Source organism: Rhagoletis pomonella, unplaced genomic scaffold (assembly GCF_013731165.1).
Source record: "Rhagoletis pomonella isolate Grant_MI unplaced genomic scaffold, Rhpom_1.0 Rhpom_scaffold_00003, whole genome shotgun sequence".
Taxonomy (NCBI): domain Eukaryota; kingdom Metazoa; phylum Arthropoda; class Insecta; order Diptera; family Tephritidae; genus Rhagoletis; species Rhagoletis pomonella.
This window is the reverse complement of record NW_023458557.1, coordinates 94023428-94037824: the sequence shown is the minus strand read 5'-3', so window position 1 is coordinate 94037824 and position 14397 is coordinate 94023428. Positions and strand designations below refer to the sequence as shown.

General features: G+C 33.8%; 3 protein-coding genes across 3 annotated transcripts; all 3 read left to right on the top strand.

Annotated features, from left to right (window-relative positions):
• Window positions 1–3463: 3463 nt before the first annotated feature.
• LOC118735837 lies at window positions 3464–4477 on the top strand. Its single transcript, XM_036465818.1, has 2 exons — window positions 3464–3615; window positions 3683–4477. The coding sequence occupies exons 1-2, from the start codon at window positions 3565–3567 to the stop codon at window positions 4349–4351; spliced, it is 720 nt and encodes a 239-aa protein (XP_036321711.1). The 5' UTR covers window positions 3464–3564; the 3' UTR covers window positions 4352–4477.
• Window positions 4478–6932: 2455 nt separating this feature from the next.
• On the top strand, window positions 6933–7968 carry LOC118735843. The gene is made up of 2 exons (XM_036465823.1): window positions 6933–7074; window positions 7134–7968. The coding sequence occupies exons 1-2, from the start codon at window positions 7024–7026 to the stop codon at window positions 7830–7832; spliced, it is 750 nt and encodes a 249-aa protein (XP_036321716.1). The 5' UTR covers window positions 6933–7023; the 3' UTR covers window positions 7833–7968.
• Window positions 7969–12809: 4841 nt separating this feature from the next.
• LOC118735840 lies at window positions 12810–13828 on the top strand. The gene is made up of 2 exons (XM_036465821.1): window positions 12810–12927; window positions 13005–13828. Exons 1-2 carry the CDS (start codon window positions 12880–12882, stop codon window positions 13725–13727), a joined length of 771 nt encoding a protein of 256 aa, XP_036321714.1. The 5' UTR covers window positions 12810–12879; the 3' UTR covers window positions 13728–13828.
• Window positions 13829–14397: the final 569 nt, after the last annotated feature.

Here is a 14397-nt window from a genome sequence, read left to right as displayed (position 1 = left end):
AAGAGATTAAAAAAAATTTTTGAGAGTGGGGTTGCCATATTTCTAAAATCGTACAAATACGTTTATTAAAAAAGCTATGCTTATTTAATATTACAATATGGGCATCAGTGGGAAGTTGTTCGAACAAGCTATAACACTAGTATGTCCATAAGGAGGGTTGCCTATCTATCAACTAAGGCTAATAAAAATTATTTACTTTATAATATTCAAAGAAATAAAAATGCCAATTTAATTGAAAAATTTTAAAAGGTGGCTTTTATGCCAAACAATTTTTTTTTTAATTAATTTAATTTTACTAAAATTGATAAATGGATTTTAAGAATTCTTTCAAAATTGAATCTGTTATTAGGGCCTATCACGTGGAGGTTACAGTACCTAATACAAATAATTTTTAAGCAAAAAACATAACCGACTTCGATTCTCATATAAAAATTTAGGAGTACCGTTAATTTCTCCATGACCCAGTGATCGGATCTAAACCAAATTAGTATGGGACCTCCCTTGAGGTACCACCTTTCCGATAGAAGAAAGATTAACGAAATCGGTGATCCAAAGTTATGCGGTAACATACATAAAAAAATATTCCGACGAATTGATAACCTTCTCCTTTTTTGGAGTCGGTTAAAAACACCCCTCTTTTTTAATTTGTTATTTATTTTAATTAATTAATTTATTTATTTCCTGATTTAATTTTTAATTTTAACTATTTTTTATTTGTTTTTTATAATTTGAATAACAGAAGAAAAAACCCAACGACTTAAAAAAACGAGAAGCTTTCATTTATTACAGAGCAATTTTAGTCATCGGCAATTAGATTATTTTTGTCAAAATATGCAAATTTTCAAGCTCTAAGAAGTCTAGCAATTGACATGTTTTATTGATTCCTGTGTAATCTTCATCATCGCTAAAATCTTGTGTAAATAGAAACAGTGACAGTTTTGTACAGTGGTTCAGATGAATATAGGTAATTTTTTTTTTGTCTCACGAAATGTCGCACTAAATTTAAATGGTTGTAAATAAAATAATGCAAAACCAACATGCATTTATTGTACAGTATAATAAAATATGCACAATAAATAAGGACAAACCAGGCATTTTTTGCAAAATAAACAAAACCATGGATTTTCTTCCAAATATGCAAAAGTATGCACTTGCGATATAATCACATTTTGAAGGAAATCGCAGGATTCGTAAAGATAACTTAATAATTATTAAGTTGTATAAATTATAATTTATATTTGAAGATGCCCAATAAAAACATTCATTTGCACGAGACTCCTAGCCCTATTTATTTGTGTGAAATACTATGACCAGTAAGGAATTTTAGCAGTTTTACTCATACGCCGTGCATCGTACATGCTTATATTCAAAGACGCGTTTACTTGAAAATTTAACAATAATTAGAAAAAGCGGAAAATATCTGCCGACTTTTATTAATGTAGATACCTTTGGCTATATGATAGTTCGTTATATATTTTTGTTTTTAATAGCGGTGGCTAGCAATGGCGATGATGGGAATAGTGTACTTTGCTTAAATATACAATCTTTATTAATTCAAACGTGTTTTAAAACAAAAAATAACTGTCAACATATTTTGTAACAGTACTTTTTCTAAGACTTTTCGATAATTCAAACAAATTTAAAAACTAGACCCGTAGTTTTAGAGTTTATAAATAAATTGACAAAATTTTTTCGTAATAAATGCTTACAAATACTTTTTAAGATTTTATGGAGTCTGAATTTGTTATGAACATAACAAAATATTTCAAATGTCATAATATTTTATATTTTTTTTCACGCACTTCAAGGTAGTTAGATTAAATAAGTTTATTATTTTAAACTTTTAAATAACATTGGTTTTTGACCACTTTTTCCGTATTCTGGCCCACTGTGTATCGTCAGAGCATTGGTGCAACAGCACAGTGTACGAAAAGGAACCTTTACTGATCATATGTCAAAATTAAAAAGTTCTACACATATTAAATTAGTTTCAAAGTTCATTAAAAACCTGTGTTTTAGAGAAATTCTTAGTTGAGGAACTCCAATTCTTGAGCATTTACATATATAACTACTCTGTAAAGAAAAAAAATGTTAGCTATGGTCTATCTACATTAAAGCAACGATATATACCTTCGCCAAATATTTCACGATCATTTGAGTCAATCCGATTCTTTTTTGTTGTTTTGAGAAAAAATGGAATCAACAGTTAATTCAGAATTAGATCCATTTCGCGTCGGTGTTCGCCTGTGTGCACAGATCTACAATTTCTATATCCGGTTTGTATCATGCATTTTTTTTACACTTAGCGACGGTGCCAAACTTCACTGAATATCTTTTTGTCCATGCTTGTAAAAGTCCATGAATCGAACTCCCTTCCAGGCGTTTTCATCGACGTCCGTGCACTTCCGCAATCGCATGGTCACCTTGCTTATGAACTTTACCGACGTCTTAGGGCCGGTTGTTCAATGTCTGGTTATCACTAGTTCCCGGTTAAACATCATTACCGACGTTTTCGACATCATGCATGCAACATGTGATCGATAAAGCAGTCGTTGTATTTAACCGGAGCTTCAACCTGCGATAATGTAAATAATCTTTTGCGATTACACCACTTTTTCCTTAAAAGTTTTTCTTACTATGCGATGATGTTATAAAATAGAGCTCAATATATTTAACATAAATTCTATTAAACAATAATTTTATAATCAGTCGCTTTCTTTGTAAAAAAGATAATGAAATCTATATAAAAAAATGCACACACATGCAGCCAAATGCATGTGGAAGTACATACATACATACATACATACATATGTACACTTGTGGTCAGTTGATTAAGTTAAGTGACATTTTGACCAGTTTTTGTTATTAACCGACTTCACAAAACGGAGGAAGGTTATCAATTCGTCGGAATTGTCGAGCACACTTTATAAGGGAGAAAATGCCCAACACCGTCAGCAAAAAAAAAAAAATGTTAAAAATCAACGCGTGTTGAAATTTACACTTTAATCTACTAAAATATAATGGGCTATAAAACTGCGTACCTTAAAATTTTCTACAAACTTTTAATAAAAAGTCAAAAATGTTTGGGTGTAATTTTTTAAGTTTGTCGAATTTTTATAATTATTATTATTATTATTTTTTGTAAGAAGTTTGAAATATTGATAAATGTGGTGCTGGTCATGTAATGTGCCAGACTTTTATACAAAAATTATAAACATTAAATAAACAAAAGAAAAATTACCAAAACTGGACAAAATGACATTTAACTTATTCAGTTGACCACAAGCGTATATGTACATATAAGTTTATACGAAAAGATAAGGATTTGTAAACACTTAAGTAGAAATAGGCCAGGTCACTATTATCGCAAGAATATTTAATTCGAATTTTATTTATAATGATTAGAAATGCAGTTAAGAAAAGTAATTTCTTAAAACATATAATAGATGTATGCCAATAATGAGAGCATGCATTTTCGATCTCCGAAGTGAATATAAAGTGAACAGCTCAGCTGTAATCCTCAGTGTAACTGTAGATACCGTGACGAGCAGCGAAATATCAAAAATGTCAAGGAGCTTAATCATTGTCATAGTCAGCGCATGCCTGCTGCTGCAAGTACGTTAAAAATGTCTACAGAACTAGGTTGTAGTGATATTAATAATTATTACACTTTAATTTATAGGCACAAGCCATTCCACGCATGCGACGTGAAGCAGGCGAGACAACAGTCGCACGGAAGCAAACAAATGTAGTGCCCGCAGACGCAGACTCAGATTCGTCCTCGTCAGAGGAGTCTCCACTGAAATTTAAGCCACGTCAGGTACTGATGACAACAACGCTCGTTGATTTAGTTGGCTTGGCTAAATATGTTACCGAACATGGTCGTCCACTTTTTAAGAAGGCGCTTGCTCAGTTGGAAGCGCTCCCCGAAAAGAGTCCAGCGTTACAGGCGAATATTACCCGCATCGCCGACTATCTTAATGCCAACTCGCATGAAGCGAATACAGCCGAAGCAGAGGGTATGTTGTCGCTATTCGATTCTATGATTACACTCACCAGTATATTGGAGGATGCTAATGAAATGTCACCCGAATTGGAGCAAACCAAAACCGTTCAAAAAGCATTCACCGATAATGGTGCGGATAAATTCGAGGAGGACTTGATGGCCGAATTGAAAGTGGTGTCGGGAAAATTCGAAAAGGCAATTGAAAAGTATTTTGAAACTTTGAATGAAGAGCAAAAGGCAAAGGAGACGAAACTGATCGATTGGTACACGAGATTTACGAATGAGAAGGATGACGAAAAGAAGGCAGAATATTATGCAAACTTTTTCGACACATTCAAGCCATAAGAGTGTTCAGCAGTTTTTAATCGTAACTTTCATTATATGTATTGGTTTATAAAATAGCATTGTTTACGAATGCCTATAGTTTTATATAAAAATTTTAAAATATAAATTTAAATTAAAAGAAAAATAGCACAGTATTTTACACCTTTACAACGTTTTGGGGGAAAACAAGATCGATGATCTTAGCTGAAGATCGCCATGAAGATCTACCTGGCTTAGAAGCTGATTGCTCGGCAATAATCGTAGGTGCTGCTTGATGTTCTCGAGAAGACTAAGGCAGGTGATGTCTAAGATCACTCTAAGATATGCAACAATGCAAATAAACGCAAGTCGGATTTGTGATGTGAGAGACACTGCGTTGCCGAGTACTGCCGTTCACTCCGGTGAAGAGTTGCTCGTCATAATTGACACCCCAACAAAATTCTTCAGCATATCGTTTATTTGTGTCCCGACGAAGTTTGAAACTTTGATTTATGCATATGATTTTGGTTATAGCTTGAACACTCTGCATGTGAAAAAGTAAAGTCGGAATTTGTATGCTCTCATTCCCTAGGATTGTGCTATACAAAAAAAATATACCCTTATTTTTTATTTTGAAATAAAAAAATATTTAGAGGCCGCTCAATGCGCCCAAAGTTTTCCATGTATTTTATATGGCGAAAAAACAACTTTTCGTAGAATAGGTATAGTAAAGTTAAAAATCCATATTTTTCTACCAGAAAACTCTGTTTATCTGCAGGAGATTCCCATTAATAATACCCAATTGTTTATTTAACCATTTTTTGATTGCAACTATAATTTATAGGTCTGCCAAAAACCCATAAAATCCCCGAAAAATGCAATGGGGCGACGAAAATCGTTAGTATTAAAAAATGGTTAAATAAACCATTGGATATTATTATTGAAAGTCTCCTGAAGAGAACCAGAGTTTTCCGATCGAAAAATATTGACTTTCAAGAATTCTATACCATTTCTACGAAAAAATTGATTTTTCCCATATAAAAATACATGGAAAACTTTGAGCGCGTTGAGCGACCTCTAAATATTTTTTGATTTCAAAATAAAAAAATAGGGGTACACTTTTTTCGATATAGAACAATCCTAGGGGGTGAGAGCATAACAATTCCGACTTTACTGTTTTTGGACCACCCTAATGTACGTACATAAAACTGTATGTATGAATGCTAAATATCCTATGGTGAAAAAAAATTAGGTACATATGTATTTATGTATAGAATTTGCTACAATTGATGGTTCCAGAGAAGAATGTGAATACAAGTAATAAATGAAAAAGAACAGTCGAATCTGGTATTTCCTCCTTAAGGGGTGGACAATACAGACCTCAATGGAACATAATATGCACCCGGTATACATTCTGGAGAAAGACGAGCATTTCGCACTTGCAAGAAATTCCACATTTCACGGTATAAATATCGTAAACTAAACACGCGGCTTTAAAATTGAGCATCGAGAAGCTCGCGAGTTTAACGAGGCTTTCGATACACGAGAATCTCGTAAAAAACCGATACTCGCGAGAAATTGCTTGTAGAGCAATTTCGGGAAAGCGAAAGCTCTAATACAAAGTGTATTCCAAATTTTTTTTATATAAAAACAGTTACCGAAATCTTCAACAAAAAAGTCAAAAAATCAAAGGTAAGTCCTACCTACTTCAAACTCGCACTTGTTATAATAAATTTGAATGGGCTACGAGGTTATTTTTTTATTTGCTGTATTTAATTGTTTATTAGAAAAATAGGTAAACCCTAATTTTTTCGTTAAAAATTCTTATTTTTGCTAGAGATAATTTAAAAATGAAAATAGAGCGCTCAGATTTTGTTAAAATTATTGTTTTGTGACATTCATATGGGATCGAAAGAAAAAAAAAACATTTGTTTTATTTTACACAGCCTAATGCTCGATACAAATATATTAAGGTAGTTTTAATTCCAATATTTTTGATTAAAATCACGATTATTAACATCTATCCTATTTCTGAACCATATATGTATACGGCCCTGCCACATTTTTAAATAAGAGTACACGACACCACTTTTCTGTAGAAAATATACATACATACATATATTTACTAAGAAGTAATTTCTCCCATTTCCTTTTTGACTCTGTGTATTTTTTTTTTAGTTTTTAAATTGTTATTCAAGCGGCTAACTCTAAAAAATGCTCTTCACAAACGAAAATTTTTAAATAAAATTTTTGCAATTTTTGCATTTTTGGCACGCTGTGAGACGTCATGATCAGCATTTATGTAACGAAAATTATGAGTGAAACTACCTTCATATTTTTGAATCATGGTCTAATATACTATGTATATATAATTTATTAGAGCCATAAACTTTGTAGATACGTGTATTTGAAAAAAAAAAAATAATAATTGATAAGAATACAAGTAATTAATTCATGTATAAGCAGGTCCTAAACGTAGTGTCATACAAATAAATATAGCTTCTCGCTTAATTATTGAACCCACCGTTTTTATATTCTAGATTGATTTTATTTTATATTATTTTGCTTTGTTTAATTTGTTCCAGACTCTCTACCCAATTGATTTGAATATAAATACTTTGCGATTGCATGTGAAGCATTTAGTGCTTATCAAAACGTATAAGAACAATCTTTAATAAACAATACAGGAGACTTTGCAAAAATACAGCGCAAAAATGTTAAAGAATTTTTCGCTTTTGGCTCTCGCCACACTTTTGTTAGTACAGGTTTGTAAGCTAAAATTAAACTGTTTTCGCGTACTAATAAAACGATACATCTTCTCTAGTTCACCACCTGCCTTCCAATGCCATCCTCGTCTGAGTCAGAGGAGACAAATACCATTCCTCAGCGCACGACAGCGCAAACGACAACACCGGCGCCACCAGGTCATACTGCCGCACAAAAGAGACTCGAGGCCCTTGTCTATAAAAGCTACTCGAATTTATTGAATTTCCAGCTACAGAGATCTAACCAGATAGCCAAGGATGTGCTAGCCGATCCATCTATGAACAACATCGTTAGCGATGCAATGGAAAACGAAAAACGTCAACTTGAGAAATTTGTTAAGGATTCGAAGGAATCGCTACTGGCAGCTTTACCCGCCAATAAAAATGATCAACAAAATCGTTTCTTCTTTGCTATTGGCAAGGGCTTTGTCATTGAGGAGTTTGAAGGTTTTGCGCGTAGACGTGCTTCTAAAACCGAGGAACTAACGCCAGAGCAGCAGGTTTCATGGAATGCTTTGGAGAAACATGGTTTTCAGGAGTATAAAAACGATTTGGAAAAACGAGCCGATGAATTCTCTGGTTACTTGGTTGACGAATTTGGTAACTTTATAAAAACGCTGACACCTGCGGAAAAGGAAAAAGAGAAGGATATGGTGGAAGTGTGGAATATGTATACGAACAACGTACTTGGTTTGAGCAAAACTGAATTCGGCCAACGATTGTTCGGATTACTTTTCCAATATGAAACGAAATACTAAGATCCATGCATGGTTGGAAACTTAAAACGGTATATGTATTTATGAACGAAAACAAATTTTACTTCTTACTTTGTCACTTGCTATGAAATGAGTTGGAAAATTGTGATCCTCAAATTAAAGGTTAAGTTAATTTTTATTGAAATGTTTTTGAATATATAAATAAATGTATGTAATTAATAAAATGAGAAATATATGCATTGTAAGGCGAATGATGTTAATAAGTAGGACGGCGCACAATGGAACAACAACGGCCAAAAATAATATAGACGGGCTAGCGAATTCTGAAAAAGCAATTACGCTTTGCAAAGCAAAGCATCCAACTAATCCAAATCAAAAGGCATTTTTGTTTAAACTGCATACTAACAGTGATGGGACGAGGTTAAATTAGATACAACATACAGTATCTACTCATTGAATTATGACCGATAGATTTGTTTATTAAATATCTGACTTTAATTTAAGATTTTGGTTATTTGGTTTGAAATTTTGCTGAACTTTTTAGGCAGTTTTGTAGCCCATTCTATTTTACAATAACAAAAAGCAAGTTTAAATTAACTGGGACTTATCGTTGATTTTTGGCAATTTTTTTTTTTTGTTATCGATGTCAGCCTTTTTCTCCCATAAGAAGCATTTATGACGATCTTTTATATGGAGAAAATGAGCAACTCCTTCAACGAAAAAAATACCCAAAAATCAATGGTAATTTCGTAGCTACTTTAAACTTGCACTTTGTTATACGAAAATTGAATGCACTACAAAACTGCATACTCAAAATATTTCTACGAAATCGAATTAAAAACCTCGACATTTTTACGAAAGTTTGTTGATTTCTTTTTAAATTTTGCACAACGATTGAAATTTGGATTTACGTCTATTTTGTTAAAAAATATACCATATTAATTAATTAATTATTATTAAATAAAAAAATTCGCTTAATCCGGGATGACTCCGGAAGCAATATCAAAGGAGCTTGCGACTAATAACACTTTTGATCTCCTTATATGGAATGAACTGTTCGCTTTTGTACGAGAGTGTCCTATAAAGAGACTAATTATTCTCCTTTATAGCCGAACGGGTATAAAAGCGACTGGTGACTTTTAAAAAATAAAAATAAAACTCCCCCCCTGGCTGCGATTCCAACCGGGGTTCTAAGTTTTGTTAAGCGAATACTCTCTCTCTGTGCCAACGGCGCCCATGAAATTTCATGGGGGGGTATTCACGATCCAGTGCATACTGTCTAGCCTGGTGCATAGATAGCATAAAAAGCATGATTGTCTAATGTTGTTGCTGATTGACCAAATGAAACAACAACAATCACGCTATTTATGCTATCTATGCATCATGCTAGACAGTATGCACCGGATCGTGAATACCCCTATTGACTAAGCGCGTAAATGTTATTAAATCGTTAATAATACCCGTTAGAGATGGGTCGAAGACTAATTGATCTACAATTATACCCGTAGGGATGAGTTGAAACTAATTGATCTCCAATAAATCCCGTATGAGACTAGTTGCGACTAATTAATGCCCAATTGTACCCGATTGAGAGTAAACTCGGTATACTCTCTTTAGAGATTATTTAATCGCACACTTTTTTGCAGGGTTATGATCAGCGTTGCCGTTTTGGTCCAATTGGACCAAAATTGGTAGGCTCATTATCCTTTGGTAGTTTGGTTGGTAGGATGAAGCTTTTGGTAGGCAAAAGTGAAATTGCAACCAAATTGAGCAATAAAATTTGGTTGCTTAAGATTGCATACTGCCAGTGCTATCTACTATTTATAGTAACTCTAAAAATATCTATGAATGGTAACTCTGTATTCATAGCAAGCAAAGGAAATAATGACAAGAGAAAGAGTGAAAGAAAGATGTTAAACGTCAAAAACTTGGCATTTGCGCGCCTTCCTTCAATTGAATTTAACAAACAAGCGAAAAGATTAGTGATGGACAAGTAAGTTAATTTTGCTTACTTTACTTACTTTACTTTTTAATCATTGTTTATTTGCAGGTATATCTATAAAGCTTCTAAGTGTGGACAATAATAACGACGACTTGTTCAGGTAAAAAATTTCGACTAAGTAGGCATGTACATATGTGTCAATTAACAAATACTGAAAATTCTCGTGGTGATGAAAACTCGCCTGCGGCCAAAAACCAAACTTAGAAATGAACTAACCATCAGTACAATAAATAGTATTATGCACTGTAAAGAACTAGTACAAAAGGCTGATGCACATTACATGTGGTCAGCAAAAAGAGATCTTAAAGATGTACGATTTTTTTACAAACTTTTTGTTTTTGATATAATATAGGATATAAAAACTTTTTGTTGTTAAACGAATAAAATGCTTGAAATTGTATTGTCGAAGAAAAAAAAAAACGTTTGAAATGAATTGAATTGATCTCAAAAATATATATACTCGGTACGTTTTTTTACAAACGTTTTGTGTACAATATTTTTGATACTTAAGTTGTTCACACTTGCTTGGTTATCAGGTTATCTGGTTAAAAATTATTATTCTGTAGTGTATTTTATTGTTGTAAACTGAATAAAAAATATAACCACATAACCAGATAACCTGATAACCAAGCAAGTGTGAACAACCTAACTTTTATTTAAACGCATAAAATGTCTGAATTTGTTGTTTCAAACATCAAAATGTTTGATATGAATTGAATTAATATCAAAACTATATACAATGCTTATAACTGTTTTTTATACGATACGTTAATTAATTTATTTAAACGCCCGAATTTATTTTGTGTAAACTTCAAGTATTGCATGAATGGATAACCAACTGTAGCACAGTAAACCATATTATTTGGTATTTTAATTTATGCCTACTGTTAATCTGCAAAACCTGTAAATTTAATAAAATCTCGTTTTATTGATTAAAAATTTTTTGGTAGTTGGCAAACTGATTTAGTAGGCTTTTTGGTAACTTAAAATATTCTCAAGTGGCAACGCTGGTTATGATAAGCATCATATGTAGTTCGAATCGAACTTTCTGATATTACTTTTTGTGTATTTACGCGGTGAACGTAGAAAATTTCACTTTATGACTTGAAAAATGTACTAAAAATTAAAAACGTTTCCATAACCCTGCTTATTAATTTTTATTATAAGAGCGTATTTTACGAAAATTAAATTAATTAAAGTAATGAAATATAGAAGAATGCCCACTTCTGCTAAAATGCGCACGAATTAGCCATAAATTAATAATTAATTAATATTAACGCCATATATTAATTTTATATGAGGGGGATAACAGCAATATGCGTAGAAAAAACGCTTGCATTGTCAAGTTAGTTACCGACATCGCTAAGGAATTGGATTTTGACATTGTCCTTTCTCGGAAAGCGAATAGACAAAATTTTCGGGCTAATTATCGTGTATCTAAAACCGAAGATATTATAGAAAGGCAACAATATCTATACCGCTATTGGATAATATTTTGCTCGATCTGCGAGAAAGAATGCCGCAAGAGACATTCAACATTTTTGATTTGAACTTATTACTCCCATCCAATTGGGGAATATAATACGACAGATGAAAAGATAATGCTTTTTCTTAGAAAAAAACGCTATCAATTTGGAAGGAGAGTATATAATGTGGTCAGAACGATAGACAAATAAGGTAAGCGAAAAGCCATTCCCAAAATCAGCAGCAGAAGTTCTCGGTAAATGCGACAAATATGTTTTTCCATTGATTAAAAAACTTCTCCGCATTCTTACTACATTCCGCACGAACGACTCATCCAATCGACTCTGAATCATGCTAAACAAGAAACTTATCACCGATCGGATATAAATGAGAAGCGGGAGTCGTTCTCCCAATCTCTTCGTACCGCTACGTTTTGCAGAAGGCGTGAGTCCAAATTTATTGAGATGCTAATAGACAGGAATGCGGCGTGAAAATTTGATCAGACACAGGTCTCACGCCGACTTTTTCTTGTAAACTTTATGGATGAGGGGAAGCTTTCCCCTTGCTTCTACCTGGCTATGCCATCGACTAAGTTATCGAATTATCGATATGATGCGGCATAGAAAACACTTGACATAAGGACATTCATAACGATCTCTGGACATAAGTTAATTTTTGGAGAGGAGTAGCTTGCCGATCTCATCCCTTGGAATCCGACTGGGACTGAAGTGACCGGTATATAACACTTTCCCTAAGCTTGGCTACGTAAAGAGCGCCTTCTTAACATATGTATATATATGTATACCCTCCAGTACTGCTGGAGTCAATCGCTACTTTTGAACCGCTACTGCAACGACTCCTAGGTAAGTGGCTACTCTATTAACCCGTGGTAGTGCACATGGTAGTGCAGGGTCGAACCGGTCGGAAGCAGAATAGCGAAATACTACGACAGAGGGCGAACATAAATCACGCACGTGACTACTTTAGTAACTCCCGGTAGTACAGAGAGAGCCGATGGTGACTACCGCCTAGGGCATTGCCTTGTAAAATTAATAGATGAAATATACTGCAAGTAGTCGGTTGGTAATTGACGGAGTTTATCAGGTAGCTACCGATTCAGCAGTCCTGTAGTTGCTCCCCCGTATTGCAGGGTATGTACATAAAGTTTGTTTTCGTTTGGAGCACAAAACCGACTTCAATTCTCATATAAAGATTTAGGAGTACCGTTAATTTCTTCATGATCCAATGATCGGATTTAAACCAAATTAGTATGGTAACACCTTTCCTTTAAAAAATATAAAAATCGGTTAACGTGGTCCAAATTTATGCAGTAACATATAAAAAAAAAAAAAAAAATATTCCCACGAATTGATAACCTTTCTGCTTTTTGTGAAGTTGGTTAATAATTGTAAACACATTTTGCTTTTTAATTTTGTAGATAATATTTAATTTTAATTTCTGACCTTAAAAAACATTTGATTTATTATTAATCATGTCGCATACTCACATACGTATATATAGATAAAGTGCATATGTGTGGATGCATATAAAACGTAAACAATATTAGCTTAGCTCAGTTCAGTTCACGGTGTCGTAGAGTGTTAAATAAATCTGCACAACAAAATGAAACGACTGCTGTGGCTCGCCTTAACCACCATATTTCTAACAAAGGTTAGTATCTATTAAATTTATACGAGAACGTCATAAAAAGTAGTATTATTAAACGTCAACATTGATTTCCCACACAGCTTGCGCTTGCCGTGCCAACTCCTACAACTTTGAATTTTTCCGCCTCCACTGAATCCAATGAAATCGAGCGTAGTACAGCGACTCCTACGAATTCCACACAAACAGCAGTTACAAAATCTGGACATACCAATAACAGAAAAGGCATAGTAATCATGGTATTCAAAAAATACACTAATCTACTAACTTTCCAACTGGAACGCAGCCATCAAATAGCTAAAGATTTGCTCAGTGATCCTACAATTGTGGGCGTGAATAATGAGGAGATGCAAAAAGCAACCAATATGCTGCTTGATTATGTAGCGCAATCGGACATTTCCGAATTGGCGAAGTTGCCGCCAGCAGAAATTCCAAATAGATATTATTTAGCTATTGGAACTATGTTCGTGATTGGAAAATTTGACGCTTTCGTACGACAACTAAATACTACAAGCGAACAAGATAGAACACCCACTGCACGATTGCTTTGGACTGCATTGCAACGACATGGCTATCAAGAGTTCCAAGTGGAGGTTGAAAAACGTTATATAGAATTATTAGAGACAATTGTGGATGACGTTGGAGAGTATGTGACATCACTTTCACCTGCTAACCGAGAGAAAGATAAGCAATTGGTGCAAGCATACGATATGTACGTTAAACATCCGGAGCGCTACACGAAAATTGAATTCGGCGGAAGTCTTTTCGATGTTTTCTTTAAAGAAGCAGCGAAAGCGTATGAATAGCAATAAAAACAAAATGCTTGACTTGCATTTAGCGGAACTTTAGAGATTTTGACACATACATAACAATAAATATTTTTATACCCGAGCGCACTTGTGCACAAGGGTATATTAATTTTGTTCACATAACGGTTGTTTGTAACAGCCAAAACGAATCGAGATAGATATAGACAAATGTATACATAAATGATCAGGATGAAAAAAGAAATCGATTAAGCCATGTCTGTCTGTCCGTCCGTCTGTCCGTCTGTCCGTCTGTCCGTGTACACGATAACTCGAGCAAAAATTGAGATATCTCAACGAAATTTGGTATGTAGGTTTCCCTTAATCCAAGGTAGGTTGGTATTGAAAATGGGCGAAATCGGACTTTAACCACGCCCACTTCCCATATAACGGTAATTTCCAGAAATACGAAAACTGCGATATTTTAGTAACTACTGAAGATAATTCACTCAAAATTGATATTTACAATAATTTTTAGACGAAAAATAAGAATATTATAAAGTTTTGGAAAATGGGCGTAGCCACGCCCACTTATGGTTACATGTGTATATCTTGGTAACCGCTGCACCAATTTCTTCCAAACTTGGCACAGTTGTTGGCCTTCGCATAACATACCAAATGGCCGAAAATTTTTAAAATCGCTCAATAACCACGCCTACTTCCCATATAA

Coding starts and splice junctions, on each gene's coding strand:
- LOC118735837 (XM_036465818.1), top strand. CDS start 3,565: ATGTCAAGGAGCTTAATCATTGTCATAGTCAGCGCATGCCTGCTGCTG. Junction 3,616..3,682: donor GCGCATGCCTGCTGCTGCAA/GTACGTTAAAAA, acceptor TTTAATTTATAG/GCACAAGCCATTCCACGCAT.
- LOC118735843 (XM_036465823.1), top strand. CDS start 7,024: ATGTTAAAGAATTTTTCGCTTTTGGCTCTCGCCACACTTTTGTTAGTA. Junction 7,075..7,133: donor CCACACTTTTGTTAGTACAG/GTTTGTAAGCTA, acceptor CATCTTCTCTAG/TTCACCACCTGCCTTCCAAT.
- LOC118735840 (XM_036465821.1), top strand. CDS start 12,880: ATGAAACGACTGCTGTGGCTCGCCTTAACCACCATATTTCTAACAAAG. Junction 12,928..13,004: donor CCACCATATTTCTAACAAAG/GTTAGTATCTAT, acceptor TTTCCCACACAG/CTTGCGCTTGCCGTGCCAAC.